This window comes from Haplochromis burtoni, unplaced genomic scaffold (assembly GCF_018398535.1).
Source record: "Haplochromis burtoni strain Fernald_Lab_line unplaced genomic scaffold, NCSU_Asbu1 Contig_251, whole genome shotgun sequence".
In the NCBI taxonomy this organism is placed as follows: Eukaryota; Metazoa; Chordata; class Actinopteri; order Cichliformes; family Cichlidae; genus Haplochromis; species Haplochromis burtoni.
The window spans coordinates 860,138-872,483 of record NW_024582612.1 but is presented as its reverse complement, the minus strand read 5'-3'; the positions used below and the strand labels follow the sequence as shown (position 1 = coordinate 872,483).

The 12,346-nt window shown below is 43.9% G+C and overlaps 1 protein-coding gene across 1 annotated transcript in view; it reads right to left on the bottom strand.

The window, feature by feature from the left end:
- bcl11ba (BAF chromatin remodeling complex subunit BCL11B a) overlaps positions 1-3,316 on the bottom strand; it is a 36,551-nt gene extending 33,235 nt beyond the window's left edge. Inside the window, exon 1 of the mRNA XM_005938704.3 lies at positions 2,489-3,316. Within this exon, the coding sequence (XP_005938766.1) occupies positions 2,489-2,543 (55 nt within the window). The 5' untranslated portion in view covers positions 2,544-3,316. The remainder of the gene's footprint in view (positions 1-2,488) is intronic.
- Positions 3,317-12,346: the final 9,030 nt, after the last annotated feature.

The following is a 12,346-nucleotide window of genomic DNA, read 5'->3' as shown; positions in this document are numbered from 1 at the left end:
TGTGTGTGTGTGTGTGTGTGTGTGTGTGTGTGTGTGTGTGTGTGTGTGTGTGTGTGTGTGTGTGTGTGTGTGTGTGAGAGAGAGAGAGAGACTACAATGGCAGCTCTCGTCCTGTTTGTGTCTTTTCATGCTTAAATCAGCCTCTCAGAGCAAAGCCAGGCTTATTTGGAGTGAATGAGAAGCAGGAGGCACCTTCAGGTGTAAACTGTCTGCTGCTGCTGCTGCTGCTGCTGCTACGACAAGAAAAAATGCCCCCAAATCTGTGAGACAAACACAACAATATAAAGTCCTACTGATGAAGCTCCTGCCCCTGAGGGAATAGTTGCACCAAATTCCGCTCTGGGTGGCTTCTTGTTTGATTTTACTGTTATAGGGAAGCGCTGGGTTTGGTGCATATTTAGTGTAGATGTAGACGATAAACATGCAAGTGGTTCTTCCGTGTTCAGTGAGGGCAATGATCAGCTGATCAGCTCCAAACTGTGATCGCTTGTTGATTTAATCAACTGGAAAAAGGGAAGAATTTTTAAAACTGTGTGAATGATCTGCGATCAGAATCAGGAAGATTTGCAGGAAACTGGGAGCGTCGGAATGCACTTTGTGACTCCAAAGTGCACAAAATCTACCTCGGTGTTCCTGGCTCTTCCTGCATATATACTAAGAAGCAACTCTTCTTCTAAAGTGCACAGCTATTGTGTTGTGGTGTGTGTCGTGTTGCAAAATCCAAATTATAAATCCACGGCACGGAGAGCCAGGTCAGAGGGATTTTATCACCTGACAGCTCCGGAAGAATTCTTTGAAAATTTTGGCACGAGTGGAGGATTCACTCACGTGTGTTCATATGCATATGTGTGTGTGTCTGTTGATGTCTACGCTCACATAAATAAATGCATGTGTGTGTGTAAATCATAAATTACAGGATGTGCAGAAGCATGTTTCGTTGCTCATTTATTAACCTCCACCTTCATATTTCTTGTCTATCCGTCTGCTCTGAGCAGCAAAGGCTGATATCACAATGAGCCCCATTAGAAACTGGGCCTGCACCAGTGCTACCTCTGTCTGCTGCTAATGTGAGGGCACATTTTTAATCTAACTCAGTGACTTCAGGTGTTGGTCTCTGTTTGGGCCGACACCACGATGGCCTCGCAGCAAACAGATGCCTGTGTGGCCTCAAACCCCTGCATGCACTCAGGCTGAGAGCTAAATGTTACACACACTGAGGTGAACACTGATACACTGTAGTGTAAGTTGATCTGATCTGGCAGCCTTCACACAAGAGAAGTCTCCCCAAATAACCTGCAGCTGGAGCACAGAGGTGAGTCAAGTACCAAACATACAGATCTTAAAAAATAAAAAGAAATAAAACCACTGCTCTGATGGAAAAGGAGATCGACTGTGAAGATTTACTGTTGGTCTTCGTTTAAGTCCATCAACAAAACTGATCTGAGGCCAGAAAATATTATTTGACGCTGAGAAGTTTAGTGGAAGAGTGATCCTGTCATTGGAAATTAATTTGAGTAATTAAGACGTTAAATGTGTCGCATAAGTTTGTTTAAAAATAAATCAATAATAAGCTAAGAGGTGTTGGAAATTAACCTTCTGTGGAATTATCTCCGAGACGCCGTCACTCACTGTGTTCCGCATTAACGCGCCGTGAGGGAAACCCTGAAACCCTTTTTCTTTCTTTCTTTTTTGCAGACCTATTAAATAATCCAAACCTGGCATTAATATTACAGCCACGGGAGGAATGAGCTTTGCATGCGTGCGGCAGAAAACAGCATGAGAGCGATGGGCCAATTAAACAGACGAACAGGACGGACTGGAAACTGTAACGTGCAAAATTCAGAAGACGGCGATAAAAGAAAAGAGACGTGAAACGGAGCCGCTTTAAAATGTGCGCGAGGAAATAAAATTACGATTATTTTTTTTGACAACCCTGTTTGTTGAAAACGTGTAAAGTTCTCCGACGCTTCAGCGTGAAGGATCCACGCTGTCTTCGTGAAAAAGAAATTAGCAGAATTAGCTCGAACGTATTTTTTCTAACATGAGGTGCGTTGTTTGTTTTTTTAACCTTTGTTTAATGTGTTCCGGGGAGCGCGTGAAGCTGAAAAACATTACAAATAAAGTGTAATTATCCGCGCAGTGATCACGCTGCTCGCCCCTCGTTTCAAACAAGAGGTGGAAGAATAAAGTTTGAAAAAAGTACAATTTCTCCACGAGCGATTTTACAGTAAAAGTCCGACGCGGCTGTGGACTGTTTTTTACTCTAAATTCACTGTAATTATTTATAGAGAGTAAAAATCAGATAAACGCAAAATAAAGCGTTTATCTGATTTTGTCCGTAAACTGGGAGAGAGGAGAGGATGGCCTCGCGGAAGCAAACTTTCTGTTCCAGCTCTGAAAATATTCATTTTATCACCTGGAAAAGTACTTCAATAAATCAGCTCCTCTGCACAGTCACGCGTGAAAAACTGAACGTGTCAACACTTACGCGTTATTTCTCTCTGGGACAGGTGCTGCGGATTCCCCTGCTTGCGTCGGGACATCGCCCTGGCATTTACACTGGCATCGCCCGGAGAGCGGCGCTGGAAGGGTCGGCTCTCCTTCTCCTCCTCCTCTTCCCGCTCCGGCTCCTATAACCGACCAATCCGCCCACAAACAGCCTGCTTGTCGGCCCCCCGAGCTGACCACTAGACGCTGGGCCGAATCTCGCCCTGGAGGTGATCTCTTCAGCGGGCAGTGGCTCCTGCGTTCCGCGGTGGCCGGCCGTGGCGCAGCGCCGGGCGCTCGTGCGGAGTTTGGTGCCAATGTGTCTGTGCGCCTCCTTTCTTCGATCTGAGGTGAGGGAGGGGGTCGCTGTTCTCTCCGTCGCTTTTACACCATCTGTCAGCGGCGAGCCGAGAGAGGAGCGGAGAGTGAAGGATGGAGAGACGGAAGGGGGCGAGAGGTCACCTCCTGATGGTCAGTGTCTACCTGTGTCCACTATCCGGCCACGCCGGACACTGCCCGCTCCTGCGCGGTGGAGTGCGTAAAAAAGGAATCCAGTTTTCTTCCCGACACTTCTCGAAATGTGGCCAAGTGGCTGGCACTTCTACTGCACTGACAGCAGCGGCCGGGCGGGTGAGACTTTAACTGTTCGAGTCAAAGCGAAGCCACTGTGTTTGCTCTCTGTGAGTCCCGCATCCCCTGGACTGTGCGTGCGGCTCTGAGCGGCTCTGTGTGGCTCTCTGGCTTCTACGATGGGAGAAAACTCAAGTTCAAGTGCGGACGTGACGTTCAGTCTGCGGTGAGAAGGGAAAGTGGAGACTGAAGAGCACTGGGGGCGACTAGTGGTAGCTTTCACACACACACACACACACACACACACACACACACACACACACACACACACACACACACGTGGGTCTGTGGTGCGCACGGCAGCAGTGGTCAGAGTCGCTCAGGTAATCTCCGCCAATAAAGCCTCACTGCGCATTTATTTCTGTTAAAGAGTGACCCGAGGGGCTTCCGTGCCGGCTGTCCACATGATGCTGGACTCTTTGCGCTCACATTTAAAATCCACGCACTTCCATAATGTCTCAACGTTACGCTACTTCACTTTGTCGGACCCACTTGTCCTAAATTCACATTTCTATTTGACCATCCTAAATTTGGCGACAAGTGCATAAGGTGACTTTTACCGCATCAGAGGCCTTCCTGCTAACTGTACAGCTCTTCTCTCCTTTCAACGTGCACGTGAGCAAAAACAAAAGTACTCCTTAAATATTTTCTGATGCGCACCCTTCCTCAGCAGACCGCCTGAGATGTCATTTCACATTTATTTCACTCCGACTTGGAGTCAGATCAGTGCGTCGCTGTGGCCTAAATTTACCCACAAACGTATCGATCACACGCACATGTTTGACGCGTTTTTCATTCACATCCAAATTAGTTAATAATAACCCGCGTGGGTAGCTTCTAGTTTGTAAATACACGCCTCATTCTGTCGGAACTGTTTGATGGCATTACAGCATTAATCAGTTATGTAAGCGATATGAACGTGGGGATTTAATTCAGGCGCTCAGAACGAGACTTTCAAAAATTGGGCAGGTTTGTGACCTCACGGTGACTTCAGTGCCAAACTGGAGGAAAGAAACAATGATGGTGAGGATTTAAGAGGACTTCAAGTGAACAATAGTTTGATGTCATTTGATAATTTAGAGAAGAATTTATAGAAACTGATTATTATCTTGTTGTTGTTATTTAAAAAAATACAGTTAGATGAAAAGTGTGTGTGTGTGTGTTTTAGTTTCCAGGCTGATGACAGATAAACGGTTTGCTGCAGCACCCACTGTTAAACAGAGAGGTAGGCTGTGATTTCCACACGTCGTCGGTGGGAGAGGATACGAGGATACGAAAAGAGGCGCAAGTAAAATTTGGAGAAACCTGGAGGTGAATGTGTGTAAACGGTGTCAGTCTTCCTGATGAAACACCACCTGACAAAAACTATCAGTGTTATTATTATTGTTGTAGTTTTAAAGCAGAGGCCATTTAGCTGAGAATCCTTCATCCTGCAAACACATCCCCCCAACTTGGGTCTCAGTCTCTCCTAAGCCTCACAGTAGGAATGGTCGTGGCGAAGGCCTCAGGGTTCTTTTTATTCCTCCCCCCTCGCGTGTAGCCTGTAGCTTGTTCCCGGGCCAGGTGTTGTCAGTACCACATATTTCAGCGAGAATGCCTCTCCCCATCTATTTGGACTTTTTCCCTCGTCTGTCCCTCTTCTTCTCTTTCTCAAATATATCTTCACGGGTCTCATCTCGACTGCAGCTCGGGCTGTCTCCCAACCAGCCTCTGCTTATTTCACCAGTATACTGTAGGAGGACATAAATAGATTTCCCATGCTCATTTACGAGAAAAAGAAGAAGATGGCAGGTTTGTCCAAATGTCTTTGTCGCACACACAACAGAACACCCACTTTCATTTGGGAGGGATACGTGCAGCACTTTGTCACAATAACAGGCGACAGAGAGCATTATGTTGAAATGTAAATCATTGTCAGTTTTAAGGCACCACTCGGTGCCAGCGCCTTTTTTTTTTTTTTAAATGAAGATGTGTGCTTAAAGCTGCTTTAAGCACCTCGTAGATGTAGGAGCAGAAAAGAAGAAGACGCCGTCTGCATTGTCGCTCCAATTCAGTCCACACGTGCACACAAACTTCAGAGATGCCTTTGGTTCTCAGGTTTCTGCTTGGAAAAGCCTGCAAGTAATAAATCTGCTCTAATTGCAGGTTTAAGAAGCCGTGTTGACTTTTTAGGCCATTTTTTTCATCATCAAAAGCAGTGAAATACTCACTGTTTTGGAATCATGAGCACCTTCAGCATGAAGTGACACTCCAGGCCAACATCACGATCTAGATGTGCCTCCTTGTCCTTGCAACCTGATTGGCTCATTAGTCAGATGGGCGACAGGTGCATCGTTCCACTTTCTTATTGGACATTTTTGGAAAGCGATTTCTCACTTAAAGGCCATCAGTGTGAGTTATGGCGAATGGCTCCTGGCATCCTGCTTTTGCCCTTCCTTCATTTGCATATATATATGAGGCTGTTTGTTTTTATGTTAATGCTAAATAAGCCCCCACCCCACCCCCATCCTCTCAACCACTCCTCCTATCGCCCATCACCTCGGTTGGGTGGTTAAATTTTAATTAGAGGGACATGGAGATGTCCTTTAGAGTTTTAAGATCACTTTGCCAACAACTGTTCGCTGCTAATATTGATGTTGATCTGTTCAGATGCTGGCTGGCAGATAAAGCAGAGAGAAACAATGTGAGATCGAACATGGAGAGCTCACTGAGAGAAGCCAATCAGAAGCTTCTATACTAAAGCTAGATACGCCCAGTAAATGCTGTTTTTTTTATCATGGAGTTATAAGCACAATAAGCACACACTTTTTTCCATCTGGAAAAGTTCATTCTATGAGATTTGATAAAAAGCTCCAATGAAGCCTTTAAAAAGAACAATCACACAAAGATTTCACTTCTCGGTGACCTGTTTAGGTGATCGTTAGTTTGGTCTCTTTATATTCCTTTTTTTTATTTAGAAACCTTTTGAATCTCCATGTGGAGAACTGTAAAGTGAAATGTTCATGTCTCTAACATCTTCTAGCTTTTGACGTTGTGCTTGTGCAGCCTAACCCTGAGCCTGAACTACTTCTACATGTTACAAGAGGTAAAATTCTACATTTATTTTATTGTTGAGTTGATAGATCAATGCTAAAGACACACATTAACTGCACTTCATATTTATAACATCCAGTGTATCAAAGAGCAGCTGCCCTATCCAGTGTTAACAGCAGCTTTTTCCATTTTTTAAAATCCATTCGTTGGTGATGAAAAGCAGATTAGAAGTGCTGGTGATGAGCTCCGCTCTCGCTCCCTCACAGCTCAGCACGATGACCCTTTGAGCTCAGACCAGCAATGCAACACCACCCTCTATTGGTTATCCACTGCCACATGCAAACCACAAGCCCCTCTGTGGCACTGGAAATGTGTTCCTGTGTGCGTGTGCAGACAGCAGACTCTTTTGTTCTTGCTGTCTGAGCCTGTTTGAAAGTGTTATTGAACATGTGTTCTGTGGCTCTGCCTTCATATATATTGCACTATATTGCACTACTTGGATTCACGCCCTCTTTGGGTGTTGCCTTGGTTTATTCTAACGGCGCTGAGCGAGCCTCGTTATTATTGCTTCAGAATGGAGTGCTAAGTGAATAAAGCTCGACTCTGATCGTCTCTGCATGGGCTGAGGAGCGAGTGTTTGAGGGCTCGCGGAGGAGCGCTAAAGGCCTTAAGCACAATTACCAATATCAAAGTTGAAATTATTCCGTTTAAAGAGAAAATGCTAATGATGGATTTATTTAGAGCAAGTTAGCTCCGCTGAACTCTCATTACGAGTGTGCACGTTTTCACACAAACGTGCACACTCACACTTCAAGACCTATTTTCTCTCTTTTATTCTTCCCTCCTCTCTTTTCAGAGAGGTTTATTTTCAGAATCATTAATTCCAGCACAATTATGGCAGTGGTTAATGTATATGTTTGTCATTATTCATTCTCATATAATGAGGCGGCAAGAGAGGAAACAAGGAAAAGGATGTGCTCTCAGCCCGACATGTTCTGTCCTAATAGGTTTGCCTTCAATTAGAATCTATTTGAGTGGACCAGCCCACTTAGGCTGCATACACTGAGTCAAACCTGGAGCTATACACACACAATGTTACACTAAAAAGATTTTTTGGGGGGTGAAACAATGAATGAACCAAATCCAAGTCCTACCCCTAACCATAGATGGCCGGGTGGTGTGCTGCTGGATGAGGCTGAACCGGCGAATTTCATCACAGAAACATCTCAGAAAAAGAAACGACTGTCATAACTGTTATTTTAAATATGAGCTCCGAGTTTCATAATGTGCACATATAACTGACAGAAATGTGTTTAATCTGTGTCTTTGTTTCTCCAGTCATCCAAATATTTTGCTCTCTGCATCAGCCTCAAACATTTTCTAAAACAGCAGTTCAGCCAAATCTCTTCAAGCAGAAGGAAAGTGTGCATTTTCAGGGACTTTGGTGGTTTTAATGACTTTTTGGGGCAACAGAATCTCAAACGGTAAATTCTCAGAAGTAGGGGTTCAATAAAAGTCTGTTTCTATCTCTACATGAATAATTACTTAACCTTACGATAACTATGTGCACCGCAGCCCAGTCTTTATGGGCCCGAAGCCTTAAAATGGCATGTTCTCTGGTCTCTTATAGGTGGATGTAAAGGGTATAAAGTGGAAGGAAGTCATACACACACTATAAAGTCAAAGCACCATCTTGCTCTTGGCTTTTGATGTTAGCAGCAGTGAAGCAACAGCTAACAGTAACACAATTCTGTCATTTGTGAAGCTCAAATGTGCGTGTAAATCGTGGCCGAGCCCTCCGGCGGAGAACACTGTGTTGTATATTGAGGCTAATTGAGATCTAAAGCAGGCTGTCCACCTAGACCACTTCAGGACCTCTGAAACCAAAGCCATTCAGCCGCTTTTCACCAGCCACCATTCACCAGCTGTTGGACCAAACGTGATTGTTTGTCTGCAGAAAAATGGCTAAATCAGGTTTGTTTGGCAGCCAGTTGACAGGCCTACTTCCACAAGAGTCTCTAGAGAAAGATGGGAGACAAAGCAAACAAATGAGTGAGGGAATGCACACACAGACACACACACACAAACCTTGGCATCTGATAGAGGATCCCTGCATTGCCAAAGCTTTGTATTCACCACAATTAGCTCCATTCTCAGACGTTTCTCCTATACCCAGCACTGCTGAGCCAAGTCCCTGCTTTTGTGTTGGAGAACCTCTCGTGTCCTTTTCCTTCTCCAGTGCTGACATGACTTTTGCCTGTGTGACCCACACTCTGCCCTGATGTGGACAAAAAAGAACAATGCGTTGAACATTCAAAGCCAAACCACGCAGGTCTTCTTCCGTTTTTAAAAAGACAGTGAAAACAGGCCGTCATAGTGTGAGGCTAGCTCAGCATATAAAGATGCAGAATCTGTGACAGACTGAAACAAGGAAAGCAGCACAGGTTGAGCGCTTGTAGCCCAAACACTGCAGGAGTTTGGAGTTCAGTTAGAAAACATAATAAGATGTAATGACTCAAGTTTGTCAGGGTGAAAACGTGCAGATATACACAGCAGTCAGGCTTCTTCAGCATCAAGTCAGGGTGTGAGATACTGACGAGTGAAGGATCAATACTGAAGAGAAGCAGTTGTCCAAATGTTAGACAACTCACACACGCAAATACACAATGGTAACAGTGTAACCGTGTGAGTCCACGTACATGAAGCCAAAGTTCAGCTCTTATCAGGTTGAACTGTGGCTGACTCCTGTGTCAGCCCGAGCGGAGCCGGTGCACCACGACGATGCGTTAGAGAAAGACAAAGACATCTTCGTTTAGAAGTAACCGAGTCCTGAAGAACTGGCTTTAAAACAAAACCATAAGCTTGCACACAAACAATGAGCTCAGGACAAGATGAAGGTCATGCCGACCATCTCCAACAAAAGACACTGTGAGGAAGAGTTTGCCAGATTAAAGATTTCCACTTTGAAAAACGTTGAAAAGCCATCAAGAAATGTGGATCATTATTTCTAAATGTGGCTGAAAAGTTTCATAATAACAGGATGTGTTAGCTTTTTTAAAACATGGCCTTACAAAGTGAATTATAATTTGAATACAATCCACAAATTAAAGCATATTCCAGCATGCAGCACATGTACATACATATACAAGCTCCTCACATGCATGCCTGTACACAAACACTCGTGTGATCAACAGTCAAATGATGAGCGCATACCCAGAAAAAAACAACTGTGTTAAATAAAAGTTTACCACCATAAAAAAAGAGTTTCAGAAGATTTATTTGAATGACCCACTAACTCACTACAAAACTGTGGTTGGCCGTAGTTCAGGTCGGAAGCCTGGTTGCTATTTTCTGAAGCACTCAAAGGCAGGGTGCCGAGCACTGAGTGGTGCATGAGTAAAAATGTGAGTTACAGTATGTAGATGGGAAAATGGTCATGAGGGATTTTGCAAAAGAGCATCAACACGATGCATTATTGGAGTGTTCATTTCTCAGGTGTACGTTGATAATACAGAGACACATGCTGCTGCTGAGTTTGAAAGCTGAACTGGGGACATTCAAACCTGTCAGAATGCTGAACTGCTCTGTGTAAAATGATCAAAACGGAAACATTTATGGAATGAAGTCCGATTTTTGTGCTTTCCAGATTAGAAGCGGCAACAAGGACCAGAGTTCATGGAGCCAACACTGCATGGCTTGAGCTGGAAGAAGGAAAAATATCACCTTTAACATCATTTTGGAAAATTGTCACAAGTTACACTTCTGGTGCACACCTCAGATGCGAGGCTCATCTTGGCTGTAGCTACATGGCAGAATCAAACAGAGTCTTTGTACTTTTGTTTTTAACAGCTTTTGGGAAGCATCAGTGTCACACATCTAACTGTTACATGGTTACAGGCTGCACGGCTGTTGCAACGTAGCAACAACAATATCTTTTTGCTTCTGTGTTCGGCAAGCCAGCTTATGAAATGCAACAATGTGATTGTGCCTGGCTGCTATTGTAACACATTAAGACAGAGACGTGGCCGTCCTGGGTTTGAACCTGTAGTCCGACTACACGTTCCTGCAGCTGTTGGAAATGACAAAACGATTAGATGCCTGATTTTTAAGATTCACTTCAATATTGCACTGTAATAACATCCTTACATGTTCTACCTCGAATAAGAAGTAAGACTCAAAGTGTTTGTGTAGTGTTAAAGCATGTACAAATGTAAGACTGAAAAAGACAATGTTACGGTGCAGTATTGAAAATTAAGTAAAAAACTACAAACGAAGTATCTTTGTCGGATAAGACGTAAAAATGTCTGCCGTGAGGCTCCCACGAAGGAATATGAGCTTGAAGGGATTCTTAACTTGTCTGATATGAAAATGCTACAAACAGAAAATGTGACAAAAATTGAGAAAATGTGCTTCCTAATATCAAAGTGATCATTCTTTGCCTTCATATGGACCAACCCTACTAATCTCTTAGCGTCTCTGTGTACTGTATCCTGCTGCTGAGCCTCTCTCAGGTCATCCGGCTGGTTTTTCAGTGTATTTTCCTCTTTATTACCTGTTTGCATTTTTTTCTTTGGTTTTGCATGAACCTCGTAAAATCAGAGCGTGGTAAAAAGATGCCGAGGTGCACAGTGTGCAGAGGTCGACAGTTACTACAGACCTCCAAACTTCATGTGGCCTTCAGATGAGCTCAACAACAGTGTGCAGAGATAATAGAATGGGTTTCCATGGTCAGCAGCCAAGCGTTGGATGCAGTGGTGTAAAGTACGCCACACGGACTCTAGAGCCGTGGAGACCGGCTCTCTCACGCTTCTCTGTCTGGAAATCTGTCGTACGAGTCTGGGCTTGGAAGTTGCCCGGACAGAGGTGCTTGTCTGACTGCACTGTGCAGTCAAGTGTAACATTTGACGAAGGGGGAATTATGGTGTGGGGTTGGTTTTCAGGAGTTGGACTCGGCCACATCAAAGTCCATAATGACATGGATGAGCGAATTTGATGTGGAAGAATCTGACTGACCTGCACAGTGCTGACCTCTAGCCCACAGAGCACCTTACAGAGATTACAAGCCCGACCTTCTCATCCTACATCAGTGTCTGAGCACACAAACGCTCTCCTGGAATGGTCAGAAATTCCCATAAACACTACAAGTCTTTGTAGAAATTTTCCCGGAACAGTTGAATCCACCTCCAAAGGGAGGGTGACAATATATTAAACCCTTTGGATTAACAAACAGAAGTCAGTCGAGTTCAAATGCACGTGAAGACAGATGAGCAAATACTTTTACTTTTAGTTCATAAATATTGTACCTTTTTTAAAATTAATTATCATCAACACAATCTGCAGCATTAAAGCAATTTATACAATGATGAATCAATAATTGTCGTACAATCACATCAGCTGTGATTCTACATAAGTACATTTTTATTTCATTTATGTGTATTTTGATATAAAAATGCTTTGTTACATAGAAATAGACTCCTGTGTAAAGGGTCTATACATACACACATATAGATATATAGTATTAAGCATTAAAATAATTATATAATGATAGATACACTTACTTCGAGTCTTCCTGTGGCCCAGCTTGTGTGCCACACGGCTAAATCGGTTTCTTTCTTCTGTAATTGTTGCAGATGTTTTATTAGGATTAAACTCTGACTAAATAGACAACATTGCCCACAGAGCTCTATTGTAACGGTGCATCTGTTAAAGCTTTGCCGAAAAAAGATGCCTGGTGAATATGATGTTTCTTTATGTCCTTGCCGGTCTCTCTGTCGGAGCTCGGCTTGGTTTGCTGTCCTCCACTGCCCTCTCCTGTTCTGTCCTCTCATTGGACGCGTGCCGTCTCCAGGCTCTTCAGCTCGTCTGCTTTTCAGCTTCTGTTTCTTAACCTTCAGGATAAAATGGTCAATTTTGTTTGTTTTGTTTTTTCACCAGTTGTTTGATAAACTCTGGATTAAATGTATGAATGCTGAGTAAATTTACCTCCTTTTACTTTCTTATCCTTACTTCTGTCTTCCTCCCTGTCCCATCCTTCTCTTCTCCTCTTCAGATACTTGGGCACAAGAGCCCACAGTGCCAAAAACCATCATGTCACACCCCCTCCGTCCACCTGAGCAACCGAGGCCACAGCTGCAGTGATCATTGACGTGGTCAGAGGAAGCACGCATGCACACACACACACACACACACACACACA